We start from the raw sequence: 19,986 nt of genomic DNA on the forward strand, positions 1-19,986 counted from the left end.
TGGTTTTTTTCAAGGAAAAAAACCAAAATTTGAGATTTCTCAGACAAAATTTATTTCGGCGCCTCCATTTTACATACATTACGGAGGTTCGAAAAATAAATTTTGTCTGAGAAATCTCAAATTTCGGTTTTTTTTTTCAAGGAAAAAAAATTGGGCGTAGCGAATATCTAAACCTTCCTTCCGTGTGTGTATAACAGTCAATTTTATTTTTTCATATGTATGCACGTCAATCTGAAATACCTATGTATATTCAGTAATATTCATTATGTGGTTCACGATATGCGTATGGATATGAAAGATAAGGAAATTATTTTCTTCCCTAGCTTGGGGTCAAAATAGCATGAAGTTGGACACATGATGTGCCAATACGAGTGAAGTTGTCCCAAAATATGGATGGATTATCATTTCGACCGAAAAAGAGCCATCTATTGGCAATTTACAATATCTGTGAGTGTTGTAAGCAAAAGTGAACACTTGATACGCACTTTCCATGTAGAAAGATTTATGACTAATACCAGTGCCAGGCTCGTTAGCATAACTGCGTTCAGATTTATGCACTACATTTTCTACACATTCGTCAATGATTTCAAATTTGGCGTGAACAAAATTTCGTTGGTATAGTTCTTCAATGGTTCTTGTTGTAATGCATGTGTGTATAGTTTTTTCTATGAAAATTTTATCAAAGAATATATACAGGTTCTCGCGTTTTTTACATAGCACTTTCTCCAATAGCGCCCTTCATTCGATATAAATATATACATCCTCGTCTAATACCATTGATTTTACATGTAAAATAACAACAAGAAACGACAAAAGTGACCTCTTGTAGCGGCACAGTTGAAACTAACAAAACAAACAAAATTGAACATGTCATTCAGTGTTGGTTCTGTTGTTTGCCGTATAGCCGAAGAGAGATGTCTACAGCTTAGTGGCGTTGGATGACATTCAACACCCATGAATATATATAATTTGAGGGAGGCGTAAGCTAATTTATCTCAAAACCAATTTGTTCATTTCACGCGATGGCGCAAAAATCAGCACATTGGAACCAGTTTAATAATAAATTATTTCTTCTCCACAAAAGTGAATATAAAAACAATTTGATTTACACATTTAAAAATGGATTTCAAATTGTGATTTTCGCACAACACACGATAATTAAACCGAAAGCTTGAAAGAAATTTTACTGTTTGGAAATGGAAATGCCATTTGGTTTAGGATAATACATTTATAGTCTGTTTTTATTCACAATTGGTGGGGCCTACATCATACACTTACACATTCGAGTTTATATACAAAAAATGAGTCGTTTTTATGGCTAACTGTTATTGAATTCATTTCAATTTTGGTTGATATTGCAATTGCATGTAAATTAAACAAAAATTTGTGTGTGGTTCTGAGGATTTAGATTTTCGATGCAACCGTGTTATGTATAAGGTCAGATATGGTATAGTAGGAGAAGAAAAACAATAAAGAAACAAACTTGTATAAACATCCCAAGCGCGACTCCACATTTAGCTTCTAAATGTGACACCGTAGTAAGTGTGGGCATAGGTTTTGCGAATAAGCGACAAAGAGAATGGAAACAAGTGCGCGTGTATTAGTCGCTACATTGAGAAGCATCGTATCAGGCTACTCACTATCACACACGCACTTGTTTCCATTCTCTTTGTCGCTTATTCGCAAAACGTATGCCCACACTTACTACGGTGTCACATTTAGAAGCTAAGTGTGGAGTCGCGCTTGGGATGACTCTTTTGGGATTTATATATTTGTGAATTGATGCAAAATTCGTAAAAATTAATGATAAATCTGGATAAACATTCACACTAGTATTCGCACCTTCGTGCGCACACATTCAAACATGATGTACATGGAATTTTGTACATTTATAAGTGTGACGGTGCAAATACTAACATTAATTTTTTATAGAAGCATGGCAAACATAAAACGCATTCGCATTAAACATCCGCAGCATTCCGCGAAATATATGTCCCCTACTGGCACAGTCATCACTAGGTGTATAGTGTGTGGTAACTATATATTTATACAAAGAACACTCAACGTCTACATGATGCTATCACTCATCACTTATATGAATGGGAGCTGCCATAATCTACCCGAAAAATTTCAATAGCACTCAATAAGTGAATAAATTTATTTCGCCCCTTTTCCGCTACAAGAAAACTTCGAATTTCTGTTTTTTTTTCAATTGTTTCCCCAAAAAAACGCAATTCTATTTGTGATTATCGTCCGGTGCTAGTCCGAATGATGTTGCATAACTAGCGCCATAACTTCAGATATCGGCAAAGTGTCGGAACTATTGTGTACGTGTACATCGTATGATTGTATTGTGTCATCTGAAGCATAGTAGAGCATGACACAAGCAAGGCAGAAGACAGCAAACAACGTGCTGCGCTGCTTTGCAACAACATTCTTGTATACACAGGCACAATCGGGCATAATATATGGCACAATCGGGGAAAAATCGGAAATTCCCGATATTTTAACTTGCTTCCCGACTCCAGACTTCTTGTATACTTTCCTACCTATTTTCCCGATATTTTTATGTTCATGAATTATGTATCTTTTTCTATAAAAAAATATATGTACATTGAATATGATCGACTTCGTATTTTGGCGAACAAGTGAACAATAGTTTTTCGAAATCGATTTTTTTGATTACACAATAGTAGTCTGACCTGACTGTAAGAAGAATTCGTTCAATGGCTTTGATTAGGTCCAATTGCAATCAATATTGCTTGGAATTTTTCAATGCAATCAAAAAGAATTCATTCGTTGCTGTGAGTTGAGTGAGTGGTTTGGTGTGCGTGTTGGAACAAAATGCATACTCTTCGTTAGTCTTTCTCTTTTTGTGTGCGGTTGACTCAAACCACTCACTCGACGGTTCACTCACAGTAACGAACGTTAGACCAAGTACACACAAAACGATGCATTCTCACCAAAGGAGTTCTCAGCATTTTAGATATATCCATGCATAGATATGGCAGCATGCTGAACCGATTCTCTGTCTACTACTGAATGATCAATTCATTGAATCTACACACACGGTAAAATGTCTTTGTTTCTTAGTGTTAGTGATTTTGTTTCTTGAATCTATACAATAGTTCTTTTACTACTACGAAGAATTTTTTTCGTTGAAAAAAAAACTTTGGTTGTGTTGGTACGAAATTTGACAGTGACAGAATTTTTTTGCGGGGAATTCTTCGTAGTAGTAAAAGAACTATTGTATAGATTCAAGAAACAAAATCACTAACACTAAGAAACAAAGACATTTTACCGTGTGTGTACCGATGATAAATGTTAATTTTTGCTTATTTCATTTGATCCAAATTTTTTTTTATTTCCCCAATTCCCGGTTTTTTTTTCACTAAAATTCCGGATGTCCGCGATAAATTTCCCGACATTTCTTGGTTTCTTAAAGCTTAAACCCGAAAGGACAATCCCAAATTTTTACGAATAAATTCCCGATTTTTGCATAAATCCCAATGCGGGGTCTACATATATTGGAAAACTGTATGAACCTCAGAGTTACTTATGTATGAAGTTTCCGAAATTGAATAAACCACAGAACCCAATGGTTGGGCCCATCAACATAGGCCAAAACAATGGTGAGCTTCGTGTACTAGTGCATTTAATATAGCTAGCTTATTTTGGAAATTGTTTCTTTTTCAGCTTGAGGCTTATCAAACATAATACCAAACGAACCAATCACTCGGTGTTATTCGTGAATTTGGATTAAATCAATCAAACAAATGTAAAAGTTAGCTTTCGAACTGAACAACGGCTGAAGTGTTTGATTACACAATGCTCAGATGCCTCATCGATTTCTTATGAAAATATTCGTTTGTATAGTTATATTTCTTCTAATAGATCTAAAAGCTTACCGCCTAAAGTCTCGGCTCCAGCATGCATATATTACAGGATTCATACTAGAATTGATCCAACCAAGCCATGTTACCACTGCCGACACGATTTCCTCATGCTCAATGCATTGTATACAGAATCCAGAAAGCAAATTGACGACGAAAAAGGGGAGCCAGCATACGATGAAAACACCCATTACAATGCCGAGCGTTTTTGCCGCTTTCTTTTCTTTCGCGAACTTTGCCAATTTTCGAGAGAGTGAGAAATTTTTTCCTATGTTTTGCTGTCGATAACGGCCACCTGCTATTGCGTATCATGTCGCACCAAAGAATTCCATTGAAAAATGTAAATCAGAACACAATCCAAGCAAATGCTAAAATGTGCACTTTTTGCGAAACGAAATCAGTTTAAATCAAAAGCATATACAATCGCTTGTTTTAAACATACGTTTGTTTCAGTTTTCGGTTGAATTTCCGAAAAACTAAAACCACGTTCACTCTTTTTTTGCATATATTCTGCAATCGAAAATACAGTGATTTGAAAAACAGTATGCTCCTTACGTTCGAGGATATTCAGTAAAAGGGATGTGTAGTAAAATGCTCTTGATTTAAGCTTATTCCATTTCACTGAAGCCACGGTGCATGTGTATGCTCTTTAACAGTCGAACTATTGATGTGAGCTAATGTGGTCATACCGTGTAATCCATTATTTTGTAAAGCTGAAAGAGGTTCCTCTTCAGGCTCTTCAGGCGTTGACGTTGCTGTGGCTGAATGTGAATGATGGTGCTGATGGTGACCTTCGCGAGTTGTACCACCCCGATGAATACGTAACTGCAGTTCACCCGAAGCCATTAGAACCTGCTTTGTCCCTAGCTTTAACGATCTTGTTTGTACAACGGCTGCTCGGTAAATGCGACAATACGTGAATACCATCACCAGCAACGGCAGATAAAAAGAAATAGTCGACGAAAATACTAAGTATCCTAAGTGTTCAGTGAATGTGCATTTATACGGGGGCATTCCGTTTTCACGCGCCGCTCTCCACCACACAATCGCAGGAAAACTTATCGCCCCGGAACATACCCAAACAGCCGCTATGAGAGCGGCGGCACGTTTCCGTGTCATCCGCATCGGATAACTAAATGGGTCGGTTATAGCCCAATATCGATCCAGCGAAATTACGCACAAATTGAGAATAGAAGCTGTGCTAAATAAAACATCGAGCGAGCGCCAAATATCGCACCAATCTGTCCCAAAAAACCACGTGTTTTCCAGTACTTCGTATAGTGCTGAAAATGGCATTACCACCAAACCCACTAGGCAATCAGCTACCGCTAGGCTGGTCACAAACAAATTGGTGGACGTGTGCAAGTATCGTTCCCGTATAACCGCTAGTATGACTAATGAATTACCGAATACCGTAGCGAACGAAAATAAAAATAGAAATGCTAATAAGCCGAGTCGATCATTCTCCAGGCGTTCTAAATACACGGAAAAGTTTGGTTCGATTGTACAACAGGTAGCCTCGACTAAATAAATATTATCCGTTGTATTGAATAATGATCTATTATCCAGTGTAAATAATTGTGAGATATTCCAATAATAGTTTTCAGTGGCATTATTCATTATTATTGCTTTATATGATGAATATGGGATATGTGATAGTTTAAACACAGCACTGAATCATTTTCACTTCTTGTTATCAATATGGAAATTGCTTCGTTTTATCCGCTTATACTTTTTCTCCTTCTTCTTCTTCCTCTCCCGATCGGGTTCGTTTTCGTTCTTGTTTTCGTTTATTTCCCATATGAAGTTCGGTTGATAACTTTGTTTCTTCCTTGTTACTTAGCGTCTTGGCTCCGCTTGTGTTTATGTTCTAAACTTTCTAATTTCAATTTCATTTCCATTAATTTGCTTGTTGATTCTTAACGTATTGCAAGTACAATCGACAGTTCGTGTATGATCGCATATGCAGTTTATTTACAAATTGAATCATTTTCACTGCTTGCACATAAATGTTCTATGTTCTATTCTCTATTTTCTACTTGTTGTTCCATACGATATAATCAATTGTACTTTTTCCACATTAAACACCATTCTGATTTCTCTTGTTTGAATCACTTCCGTTTGCGTGAGTTAAAAGTTGATTGAATGCTAGAGATGTTACACATTACACCAGTTTTATCATAGAATTGGATTATTGTGATATTTTCTGTTAATTAACTGGTTGTATTGAACTGTGCTATAGGCATATTTTGTACTCGATTTTGTATGATTCCGACAGACTTGCTTTGATTTTCAAAATACAGTTTCGGGCTTTGATTTTCCTGTTTAACAGAAACGGGAGAGAAAGAGAGAGAGAGAGAGAGAGAGAGAGAGAGAGAGAGACATTTTATTAATATAAAATTCTGGCTTTGTTTAGATTGTGAATAATGAAAACTGAACAAAATAAATTTAAGCAAAAATGGTACTGAAAGTTCAAATCATCCAAATCCACTTAAGAGGCTTTTTCTATTTCAAAGTTTGGTCAATGGTCATCCATCTAATAACTAGAACATACAATATTACAACAACAAAAAAACTTGGTCTTCAACTATATAATACATGTAAGCGCGTTTCGAAAGTTTTATCGCTTCTGATACCTGCGCAGTTTTCAATCATATTAACATTAATCCGTAGAAACTATTTGCCTAGACGCAATAAATAGCATACAACGTAGTGCAGCTTCAAATTAATCCGTTCAAAATTGAAAGCAGCTTGTGTTTGATAGCATTTTCACGGTTTGAGCTCAGTTTGCTTCCGATTTGCAAAGCGGAAACTGTTCCAAATTTTGCTTCTAACTTGTCAGCTGCTAACGGCTAACACTGACGCCGTTCTATATAAACCACGTTTACATGCTAGTAATGCGTAAGAAATGTTAAATGTTATCTCACGTTATGGTATAATTGCTTTTTATACACTAACGCATGCTACATGCTCGGCACATGGTACGGAATTGATGCATTGCTTCAATTTTGTGCATATTTGCTTCAATGCAACGTAACATGATTTTAATCATCGTCATCTTTTACTATTCAAATGTTCAACCAACGCCAAATATCGACGAATTGTGTTTCTCGTGGGAGCGAATACGAATAACGAAATCGATGTATATTTTGCTGTAGCTTGTTAGAAATATGGTTACGATTGCGGATGCTCGTCGCTTGTTCAACTGTAAACAATAAGGCTGTAATTAACTCGAACGGGCATGAACACTGCACAGTTCCAAATCAATTAAATTTGATTGAATTGCAAATAAATTAACTTATTTTATATCAGCAATAATTATGGTTGGATTTGTTAGTCGAACGAAATAAATTGCTCATTGTACTTATTGTACTCCATAACAGCTAGAACACATCCCCGCTACCTAAAATCAGCTCTCTTAAACACAACACAACACAACACAACCCAACTCAACGCAATCCAACCTAACCTAACAATTGAATATTTGTAAGTTTTGAACACTTGGGTCCTTATTCCATTTCATTTAAAGCACAATGAAAACATCGGCGAATCAGCGAAATTGAAATTTGATGAAAAATGTTGGGATAGAATAAAGTGAATGGAAAGCATTTACATGCACAAAATGGAGTCCTGATTTATGATGCATTTCCCCGCAGTTCGTTGGCCAATTAACTTGAGGACATTAACATACATAATTGAACAATAAGCGCATCGAACGAGCAATATAAAATGCGTATTATCCCAGGCCATCGATCTGTTCAGTTGGTCAGCTAGTTGTCGAAAAATCGCAAACGTACACATTAAAGCGTTCGTTTATTTACGACTATTTGAATAGAAAATTTTGTCTCCGTGGGTATTAAGCATAAATTGTTATAAACAACTTATTGAAGAAGAAGAATAAAAGACTGATGTAAAATGCACGAAAAACTTGAAGTTTTTAGATGCAATCGAATAGTCTATTCTATGCACATGGATTGCACATTACTTTAAGCAACAAATAACAACAACAACAATAACAATACATTGATGACGACAGAGTCGACAACCAACACCACCACCGCCACTACGACCAGAAGAGAATAAATTACGAATACGATAGACATGAATAATCGTCCCGGCTTCGTGGCTATATTAATGTACATAAACTCTTTGGTATTATTTCTTTTTAACTGTGACTTTTTAAAAAAAAAGTTATATGTATATTTTATACTCATTCAATAGTCAATGTTACATACAACGAACGGCATACAAGGTTTAACCTGGTTTGTATACAGCTCGACTGAAATAGGCGCAGGGAAAGACAGCACATCCACAAGCAGAGGTTGCTTTGCTATTTCGCTGGTATAACGACAATTTCAGCACTGAATACAAAACACCATTTATATTTTTAGACGCCATGTATAGCCATGTATTTCTATCTATAGTTGTATTGGATCTTGCATACGGAAATTATTTAGAGGTGAGTGAATTTTAATGTGACTAAAAATGACACAGAATGCAAACATTTTCACTTTAATCTCAATTGCTTTCTGTGTGTCTTCGTGTGTGAAGAATTTATCGAATTTATGTATCTATGAATTTATGTTTTCGATTTATGTACACATGAGATATGTAACATATTTCACATATGACGTTGAAAAACATTTTTGCAAAATGATTTTTAACTTTTCTTATTCAATTTATACATTTGCATCATTTTATTTTGTAACCACATCTGAGCTTATTAACGGAAAAATCCTTTAGAAAGTAAAATATGAAAAATAAACAATCGGTAATTTAGCATTAATAAAGTAACACTCAAGTTGCGCACATCATGATGGTAACAATAAAAGTGCTAATTGCACGTCCTCACTTTAGGAGGACTTTTTCCATGTCCAGAGATAATAACCACCACTGGGTAACGAAAAAATTTCGTTGAAATGCAGAAGAAAATATAATCAAGGAGGAAGTGAAAATAAAGATCTCATCACCTCCAGCGCTAAGGGTAAGTATATAAAGATGAAAAATACCGATAACAACCCATAATGACGGAAGCATATTACATTTCCAATGTGAAATCGGTCTCTTCAGTCATATTCTTTGTCAGCACTAGACACTTTTTGCATATCGCGCTGTTCTCAATTTGGCAAACATGCTGTGACACTCAACTCTAAGACGACATTTTCGAACTTTTATATCATCAAACTGCTTTCAATTCATCGAAAATATTATTTTTAAAGAGAAAAAAGTAGAATTCAAGACATTGAACATAAAATAAACTGATTGCGGATGACAAATCTCCAAAAACACTTGATCGGCACATTGAATGGCACACAAATTTAAAGTTTACATCATTGACATAAACTTGGAATTTGTGCCAATGAAAATGTGTTTTAAATCTCACAAAAGACAGATTATTCCCAGTTTTCAGCATGAAGAAACATCTTAATCACAATTTGAGAAAATCAACGCGCAATATAACGAAGTAAAGTCACAAAATTTTATTCGTTTAAAATTGATTCATAAAACGAATGTAGAGAAGTGGCAAACAAAATCAAAGAAAGGTAGCAGATAAGAATCATCAATGCAAATGAAGAACGAAAAATATAGAAAAGAGATGAAGCTACATCACCGGTGCACTAAAAGCATATATCCAGGGAAATCTCTGCTGAACTCGGAAGTTGGAAAATGGAGAAGGAAAAAATTGGAATGATTTCCATTCACAGCGAATGTTTGATGAATAGCGCACATATCTTCCAGACTAAGCTGGCTATGCTGGACTCACTAAATATATTCACGAAAGTTGGTGCAACGTTCGAAAATGTAGAAACATCACTTTAGCGTGATGAATGAAATTATAATAACATTTCAAATCAAATAATCGAACGCCGTGAATACGCATAAATCTTTTCGGTTAGTTGTACTACGGGAAAATTCAACGTTAAAAATGGTGGTTGCACGTTGTAAACTGTTTGAATAATTATCTATTTGCATTTATAAAATATGTTGGTGTTGTGTATCATTCTAGTTTCATCTTATTCATTTCATAGGTGGAGTACCTAACTGTCGAATTCCTTTTGGGTTTTGATACGATTTTTTTTTATTTCATTCGTTTATGAATATTTGTGGAAATTGGAGCAAATAAATCATACATTTTTAAATCACGCGAAAAACGCATGTTGAAAGTTCACTGTCGATCTAGTTTTTTTTACTCCAGGTAGTTTTTTCATACTCATTGTTCCCTATCCCTCACACTCTTTCCGTTTACTTCGTTTGCACGTACCATCGAATTTGATTTATGTTTCCGTTTCCAAGTCACATTGCTACTGCCATCCAAAAGAGTGAGAAAATAAAGTGGGAGGGATAACTGCGGGAGAAAAAACGAATCAGTTGCTTGTTACAAGTACAATTTCGTCGAGAAATGGAGGAAAATTCGATGAATTTGCTTATTGTGTGTAAAATGCTCGTTTATCGTGGCTTATTTATTGCCGATTGAAAATGTGTTCCTAGATGTGTTCACATTGATGCTGAGCTGTCGATTTTAGGATTATCTATTTTGTCGAATGCTCTGTTTACTTGGCGACACGTCCAAATCGATATAGTAAAATTAATAGATGTTGGCGCGGAGAACACTGTGATAAATTTGTTTTCATCAATTACAATCAAGACAAAAAAGTCACCACTAAACTGCGATTGAATAATAGATAGACTTCGAAAATCATTAAAAGAAGCCGGAATGAAAAACCAACGATAAGAAAATTGCAAACACTCACGAATACACAGTCAAAATTGGAATGAAAAAACAAATAAATTTTTCCACCATGTTTTTTTTTTCATTATTATTTCGTTCACCTTATTCAAATGTATATGTCACTATTGCTTCTATTGACAGTTCACCTCTTAGCTTCGACAGTATTTTATTTTTCTTGAAGAAATATTTGCATATAGATCGAATCGTACGGTGAAGACGAAGCTAAATTACTTGCTGTGGATTTATATGGAGTATATATACTATATAATTATAGCAATCCCCAATGTTAAAAAAGCAGTGATGTCGATAGGAGCCATCTTCAATACGAAATTTAACACTGTTCGTCATTGTACAAAGTTAACATGGAAGTGAAAATTTGATTTATTAAAATTTGAAGTGGTTTCATGCTTTGGAATACAGTGGAACCTCGGAAATTAGGAGGTGTTTGTACTTCGGGTACTTCTAATTTCTGAATTCTTCTAATTTCGGAGGCAAATTGTTTTGCATTAATTTTGCAGTTAAATGAACAAAATGACACTACAGTAACACCAGAACGAAATTCCCAAATAAAAATATAACTTTGAAACATACTTTTAACAAGATTCTAATATTTTTGATACTCTGCCTTAATTACACCGTGCAACACATGTTTCTGCACATGAGAAATTCCGATTGCTTGTTTTAGAGGACCAAAAACCAAGCACTTTTGCATCATTAGTTTGTTCGAAACCACGTCTAGATTTTTTTTTATCGACACATATAAGACAAATTTAAACTCAAAATGGGCAAATCACAAACATGAGCTTCGGTCTGACGGGTAAACGCAAATAATTTCTACCTTTTCTGCCCTTCAACATCTAGTATGATCCTTTACGAATATTTTGGGTACTTACATGACCAAACCGAGTGATGTTTTCACATATTTCTGGCCGCATATTTGGTTGGTTCGATTTCAACTCTAAAAGAATCGACTTTTGGCCAAAAATCCTTGAATATAGGCTTTTCAGGGATGGTATCTTGGCGCAAAGTTATTTTTTCTCGAAAATATGGGGAGTCTACCCAGACAAAAACTCTCAAAATTGACTTTTCGAGGTACTCCCCGAACAAAAGTTACATTTTTCAAGCATTTTGCTATGAAAATATCATTTTTTGTTCGGGAGGTACCCCAAAAATCATTTATAAGAGATTCTGTGTGAGAAAATTCCCAATATTTCTCGAAAAAATAAATTTTTTACTAAAAAACTCATCCAAAAAGTGTATTTTTGGGGTACCTTCCGTACAAAAATTGATAATTTCATAGAAAAATGCATGAAAAACGTAACTTTTGTTCGGGAGGTACCTTAAAAAGTCAATTTAGAGAGTTTTTGTCTGGGTAGACTCCTCATATTTTCGAGAAAAAATAACTTTGCGCCAAGATACCATCCCTGAAAAGCCTATATTCAAGGATTTTTGGCCAAAAGTCGATTCTTTTAGAGTTGAAATCGAACCAACCAAATATGCGGCTAGAAATATGTGAAATCATCACTCGATTCGGTCATGTAAGTACCCAAAATATTCGTAAAGGATCATACTAGATGTTCAAAGGCAGAAAAGGTAGAAATCATTTGCTTTTACCTGTCAAACCGAAGCTCATGTTTGTGATTTGCTCATTTTGGCCTGAAATTTGTCTTGTATGTGTCGATAAAAAAAAATCTAGACGTGGTTTCGCACAAACTAATGATGCAAAAGTGCTTGGTTTTTGGTCCTCTAAAACAAGCAATCGGAATTTTTCATGTGCAGAAGAAAAAGTTGAAATTTGTTACACGGTGTTATTCTTTTCAATAATATTCCAATTAAATTAGAAGAATTATCAGGCAAAACAATTCATTTATTTCGAGATGAAAGATTATAAAAACTATGGAGATGTATTTTTTTCCATAAAAAAACGAATGTAAAGTAAATTTGGAGCAATCCGAATCCAAAAAACAAAATTTGTTCATTTTTGGACGAAAATCGAACATATTTCCAGAAGATTTTGAGTTCAATTTGCTTCAAATCAGCCATGATTGTATATTTTAACGATGAAATGTTCCTAAAAATTTTCACTTTCAAATAGAATCCACATTAATATGTTTTGTTTCGAGATTTTGAAGCTGAGGCTCATAATTTTTGGAAAAAAACCACAAATAGTGATTCAATTCCTAGGTTTTGTCAAGAAATTCCAATCGATACTTTGTTCCATTTAAAATATTTTTCGTTCGATACAATAGCTACATTGCATTAAATAAGCATTTAAAAAAGTACCTCTGAAATTAGAAGATAGGAATTCTAATTTCTGGATCTTCTAATTTCCGAGGTTCCACTGTACCACAAATTTAAAATGAATTTCTTATTACAAAGCAGAATATGGATTTTCTGTATTGCAATTTATATTAAATGGAAACGTCGTAGTCAATGTAATTGTCACATTCAAGCTGCATTTAAGATAAAGCCAATGCCTAATTTAAGCTGCAGTTATTGTCTTTTTCTGCAGTTGTGATTCCAGAAATGCAGTTATGATTATTCATTGAAACGACAATTTTTAGTTGTATTTAAAACTTTTTTACATTAATCATTCAAAAATTTTCGCTCGATTTGCTCGCCATTATTACTTCTCCACTAACATAGCTTGTTGGGAAAAGTATTGGTTTTATTCGGAAATTTTAGGGTACACTAAGAGAACTCTGTCGGAAAAATTCGCAACCTTCATTTGGAAATGGCTAGTTTCCAACATTTTTTATATGGCGATTGTGAATTGTCCAACTTTTTCTGCAATACGATACTACCAAAAAAATTGGACAATTCACAATCTACATATAAAAAAGTTGTAAACTAACCATTTCCAAATGTCATCTGTCATTTGTTCAGAATGTTTTTTCTCAGTGTATATCTACTTTTAGCAGGACGCACAATAAGTCACGTAAAACTCCTTATAAATCATATCTATGAATGGAGAAATGTAAGTGGGTTCGTATGTGTGCCGAAAATCTTTTCTCTTCAAAATATCATTGGTTCTGCCAATGGCATTGTGAATTGATAGACTACAGCCCATGTTAAGGCCCATGGAGTGCTCCGGGAGGCACTTTTAGCCGTGGAATACCCGTGTACCCAATACAGAAGATGAGTTGGTTCGAGTACACGTAAAAATGGGTTGTAAATAACTCGCTAGGTTGGTGTACATGACGGACTAAAATATCCTATACACCAACCGTAATGAGCAATGTTCGATTGCTGATGAATATATCGGTATATCAGAAATTGTAACATTCCCCCCATTTGAAATAACCAAAACAAAGGATGTGAATCAATTGAAGAGTGCGGTTGAATGGTTTCGAACGTTGGTCACACCTGAAGTAAGTCAGGACATGACTATCAGATACTTCAGTCGTTTGGGTCTAATCAGTAAATACCACGTACACCCAAAAATAGAATCTGTGATTCGAAGAACTGGACAAAAAACCATGGGTATGTGCAAAAAGTCAATAGACCTACGCATTGCTTCATAGAAGGCCGCCCTAATATCCATCCATACAAGTGGGTTCAATTTCCATCGATTAAAATCTTTCTACCCCCTTTTTGGAAAGACTTTATTCATGAGAAAGGTGTAAAATTGCGATGTTTGTATGACGTCGTTCAAGTGCACGTTGACGAGATAATTGATAATTGTAAAAGGACGAAATTGCTATTTTTTCGTGAAAATAATGGGGTTTCGGAATAACAACATTATGCTCTCATATCAGCATGTTTTCGTTGAAAATCGAGACATTTCAAGGAAAAATCGCACCCTTTGTATGAATCTCTTCTAGTTCATAGACTTTTTAATTTTCCTGGTGAGTCATATGAACTTGAATTTCGACAAAAAATAATTTTCTGGTTCCATCCTATCTATATGATGTTGATAAGATGTCGAAGAATGTTTATATTTACATTTCTGACATAGTATACACTATATAGAACAAATTATTATTGAACGTTTTCTGCCCATTAAAATACATCTACACATTTTTCAAAACTGCAATGATTTTTTGTTAAATTAGGCATTGATAAACTAAATTACAAGACCAATTCACGATCGTATCCTGGCATACATCGTATAATGGCATATAGTGGTCATTCGACGTAGTATAAACCACAACCACAATCGGATATCAACATCTTACATTAAATCATTTTGAAATCAGATTAAAATGTAGGTTATAGTATGGTCGGTATTTTGTTATAATCAAATAATCATATTTTTCGGCAGTGTTTGGGAAAAAAATGTGCTCTTGAAAAGTTTGCTTTTAACTTTTGAACCAATCACCTGTATTTTAAATACGGTTGAATTTTGCATTTTCTTGACACTTTAATACATTTAGTGATTCCACAAGGCCAATATAATTATCATTTTCATTAAAGTTTAGTGCAAAAAATTAGTATCAATTCAATTTCAAGAATAAATAAATATTGAATATAATAAGGATTTTCATTAAGCTAATTATAATAGTTTGTTCATCGTCATCATAATAAATCGTTCAAGTTTTCTGTGTATGGATAAATTTTTGCTGGGAAATTAACTTCCGAAATTTCCTGCCCAACCAATATATATGATGCATATAAACTTTTGTTTTTGATGAAACGAAACATATAACGACGCACACTTTAAATTGAACTTATTCAATTACTCGCAATTACCAAAGAAAAAAAAGAATTAGAAAATTGATTAAGAATGACAAAATATGGTCAGAATTAATTTGGAAAAATTGGCACTGGATTGAACTTAAAATGGTAATCCTGATCGATTTTGGCCTCTTTCTAGGGAAAAATGAAATCAATTGAAATTGAATGATTGAGTAAGTATGAACGTTTATTTTCACGTTAGTAGCGATTTTGCTATATGAAAAATGTTAAATTTTGCGATTGTTGGTTTAACCGATTTTGTGGAACCGACGGAGTGGTATATATTAAGAACAAAACAACTTGCGTGTCGTTGAAATTGAAATATATCCATATTTGAAGATGTGATTTATACAATCTCCACAACTGTTATGGATGTTTATTGCACACTAATTTTATTTTCCTATTGAGTTTTTGTGTGGATGAGCGCAAAAGAACAAATCTGCATGGCGATTGACCACTTTATTCCATTTTGTTCTTCTGCAACTCTGCGGCCGATGTTTAATATGTCCTTCACTCATTCTATAGTGGCTTGTTTTTTCCTTCTTCGGAACATAAGTATGAATCGAGTGATTCGACACGGAATAAAAACTAAAACACCGCTGTGCAGCTTCGATAACTCTGCATCTATTTTGGAATGATTGTAACTCGAGTTCGAATTTTTGCTAGCAATAAAAGCCTTTCCATTACTATTGATGTTTGTATCTGTATGCTCTATTGCTTCTTTTTTTATCCGGTATATTTTCTTACAGTTTCCCACAGTTTCGGATTTTTCGATATCTCTTTTGGTCAGTTTGTGAATCGTATATTGGCATCAGCACATAAAATATACATATAAATATTTTTTGCAGTACAGTTGCAATAAATTACGACCCATTACTGTTATATTAGAAGCTGATATTGGAAGCCTTTCATTTGCTCACTTTTCCACCAGATTTCAATGCCCGCTTGCACAAACGCACTAAAAATTAAGACCAAAAATCAAATAAGCAAAAATAACGAGGGAAAAGCAATAAATAAAGGAAGGGCACTAAAAAAACACAGTGCTAACAACAACTAATAACATAACTATGACGATAGTACGCAACGACATCGTCAACGACCATGATGATATAAAGCAATTCACAGCAGCCAGTCAGCCAGCAAACCACTCATCCAACAAAACTTAAAGCAAATAAACAAATGAAAAAAGGCACTTAACAATGGGCCGACCGAAAATTTTCACTTTGTAATTTACATACTTGAAGCACATTAAAATTTATGATTTTTCCGAAATGATTGCTTCCCAGCACTGTTTGACTTCTCAATAAATGAAGTGTTTGAGGGGCCACTGCCGAAATAGTCCCGTTCATATTAAAGAAACCGCCACTACGGAGCACTGAATAAAAGCACGACGATTTTAATAACGGTCGCGATAACGAGAGAAAGAGACGAGAGGGAAACAAAAAATACGTCAGCAACTACCACAGACTGAACTTTGGATCCCGATCCAAATACTGGCGCAACGTCAACAACGAAATAAACAATATACAATAAATTTTAGGAAACACACAATATTTTTTCTCAATTTTTCCCGTGTTTCTTGCGTTCGTCGTTTTGTGAGTGGAAGTTGCGTTAAAAGCACGACCGAAAACACTTTATGCATAGTTTTTTGAACTGAAACGCTTAAATGTGTGTTGTCTCAGTGGTATCGAAAGACATACTGCCGCCAAAATTCCAATTCCATGCTAATCAAACGCATGTGCATTGTTGTTTGCGCTCATCTAGAAAAAGCCAACGGCAAAGGGTAGTTTGGTTCAGTTCAGTTCAGTTCTCCTTGATGTGAGTATGTATGGATGGATATTCGTTGATATAATTCATCCATTTTCGGTCGACACAACAAGCGCTCCAGTAAAATTACGTATTTCCAACATTCATCCATCCATCCAACGTACTCCATACGCTGTATACCAAACTATATCAATACACTGTGAAGCATATAGCATAAACAACGCTGGGAAACATACTATTGACTCTTACTCTTACTCTTACTCATGTCCAATACATAGCCGTTTCTTCTTTTCATTGAATCAAAGCAAACGATTGAGTTGTTGGTCGCGGAATATAATAAGCGAACAAAAGCGAAAAAGAAAGTCATTTATTTGTTTCTTTAACCGTTGATTCAGAAATGAAATTGAGTCAAGTCAAGTACAATCGCATACCGAATCACTGCAACGTGCAACTTACACGTAAAATTGCAATCTGTTGAGGCTTCCTTAAGCGGAAATCAATGCTGTAATTTTTTTCCTATTTCCTCTCCTTCATTTTCTTCATTAAAGCTGATTTGAATCGAAGTCGAACAAACCTTTTACAGATAAGCTGAATAGAGAGCTAATAGACAAATTGATCTGGTTTGATTTTCGTTGATGGGCACTAAAATAGACATAATCAGAATGGCCTGAATATCTTTGCACAATTTTTTTCTGATTGAAAGCTCAACTGAACGTGTGTGTAAATTGTATATGACCGCAAATTGTCAATACAATTAATATCAATTCAATATAATGGGCATTATTAATTTCCCACATTTTGATGACTGAATAATTTGCATTTTAGACCATTGTTAATGAGATATCCTAAGCAATTGGTCTTTTTAATGGTGGTTCCAATACTTCATTTTGGAACGAATCTTCACATTGACTATGACCTACTACTGTGGGCAAAAAGTATCCGGAAATTGTCATTTTAGCCACTTCAGGTAATGATATCGGTAAAATATTTTTTCCCTGAATTGTTAACCTTAACAAATATCCCAGCTGAATTTGAGCTCAATATGTCAAGTGGTGTGGTTGTGGCAACGGTGTAAGTGATACCTCCTAAGGTACACTCTGTGAATTCCTATTTTTGTGATAATATTAACTGAAAATGGCATTTTCCAAAGAACCAAGCGGTGGAAATGCGATAAAATGTCAAAAGAGTACTAGTTTTGAACAAATACAGAAGACATTTGATGGTTTCACAATGATTTTTGTCAAAAATTTGACTTTTTCAATGCTCAACCAAGAAATCAAAAATCGGGCTCTTCTAGTCTCTTGATCTTTCACCTTCAACACAGCGTGTGTGTCTGTTTCTATTCTACACACTCAATTAAACATCAAGTTTATAGTCCAAATATAGTATTTAGCAACATTAGAGCTACGGAAAAAGACATTTATGAACAAATACTAACAAAGAAACTCGAAAAATTCGAATTTTCTGACATTTTTCAGTTTTTATGGGCCTTCTCGTCAATGGGTGTTGTATTGCTATGTTCAATATATACCAAATTGAAGAAAACAGAATGCCCAACAACTTTGCTGAAGACACCAATGCAATAAAATGTAGCATTTTTGCTCGAACATAGGTCAAAGCATGATTTTATTATTATGATACTTTTTCGAAAATTTGCAGAGTGTACCTTAGGAGGTATCACTTACACCGTTGCCACAACCACACCACTTGACATATTGAGCTCAAATTCAGCTGGGATATTTGTTAAGGTTGTAGCAATTCAGGGAAAAAATATTTTACCGATATCATTACCTGAAGTGGCTAAAATGACAATTTCCGGATACTTTTTGCCCACAGTAGTATAACCAAATTGAGTCATCTTCTTGAAAATTATTCTTTGGACACATGCACAATGTATAACGTCTTTGCCCATTCACCATTAGGTGAACACAGTTTTGTGAGTCAAATTAATAAGCACCACGCGCTGCTTTGTTTGTAAACTGCTTCTTTATACATGCATGAATCAATCTTGAGTTGGTGGATGAAGAATGCTGAATATGGACATTGTATCCACTTGTACAATGAACAATTCCGTCATTTGCTATTGTATGCGAATTGGCTTGCTATTTTACGAAAAGAATCAAGTACAGTGAACGTTCGGGAATCTTGAGTCCCACGAATCTTAATCATGCAGAAAACTTGAGCAAATTTCGGCTCCTACTGTGCATTCTGAAATCTTAGTTTTTTTTTTGAAGATTTCTGAATGTTCGTTTCAAAATGTGTATTAATATCGTATGTAATGAGCATGACAAATATCTCCTTTTGGAAATCGACAAGAATCACAGCAATGCGGGACAAAATTTGCAAGTGACCTCTCCGATTCCGCTCAAACTTGGTGTATGAACTTCTTATGGGCAAAAACTTGCAAAGCCAAAAAAATTTGGGTGACCCAAATTTTGCGAAAAATTGACTAAAGCACTTTTTTCACATTTTTCACTATGAGAAGTGTGGTACAAACTTTCAAAACTATATGCATGGTTGGATAGATAATGGGGCTACAAAAAATTCATCTACGACCACCCCATTCGGGCCCATTCAAGCCCTAAATAGTGGGTTCAAAGTATAAAATGTGAAAAAACTCAAATTGACGTGGTTTTTTCTCGATTTTTTGGGCTTAAATGGTAGGCAACCACAAAATCTAAAACATGGTGAATCCAAATCACAACTGGCACCCTCTAGAAATGTAGAAAAAAAATTATGTATTGTATGATGTCACCATATTTTCGACTGTTTAATTTTTTTAAACACACACACAGAAAAGAATCCCCGGAAATTTTAGGTGTTCGCCGTAAAATTTGACATTTATATATAAATTTCTATATACATTTTACCAGCAACACTTGAATTTTCCGGGCGATGACATAATTTCAAATATTCCAA

General features: G+C 34.7%; 1 protein-coding gene across 5 annotated transcripts in view; it reads right to left on the reverse strand.

The window, feature by feature from the left end:
- Positions 1-16,975, reverse strand: part of LOC129575747 (dopamine receptor 2) — a 42,217-nt gene extending 25,242 nt beyond the window's left edge. For 2 of the 5 annotated variants that reach the window (XM_055459727.1, XM_055459725.1), the window contains exons 1-3: positions 16,539-16,975; positions 4,583-6,214; positions 3,909-4,188 (exon numbers count right to left, since the gene is read on the reverse strand). In XM_055459727.1, the coding sequence (XP_055315702.1) occupies positions 3,909-4,188; positions 4,583-5,513 (1,211 nt within the window). In that variant the 5' untranslated portion in view covers positions 5,514-6,214; positions 16,539-16,975. Of the gene's footprint in view, positions 1-3,904; positions 4,192-4,582; positions 6,215-16,538 lie in introns of those variants that run through there. The other 3 variants (XM_055459726.1, XM_055459724.1, XM_055459728.1) reach the window with 2 other exon arrangements.
- Positions 16,976-19,986: the final 3,011 nt, after the last annotated feature.

The sequence above is a fragment of the Sitodiplosis mosellana genome, unplaced genomic scaffold, assembly GCF_009176505.1.
Source record: "Sitodiplosis mosellana isolate CC-2019 unplaced genomic scaffold, AAFC_SMos_1.0 Smas_scaffold_6167, whole genome shotgun sequence".
NCBI classification, from domain to species: domain Eukaryota; kingdom Metazoa; phylum Arthropoda; class Insecta; order Diptera; family Cecidomyiidae; genus Sitodiplosis; species Sitodiplosis mosellana.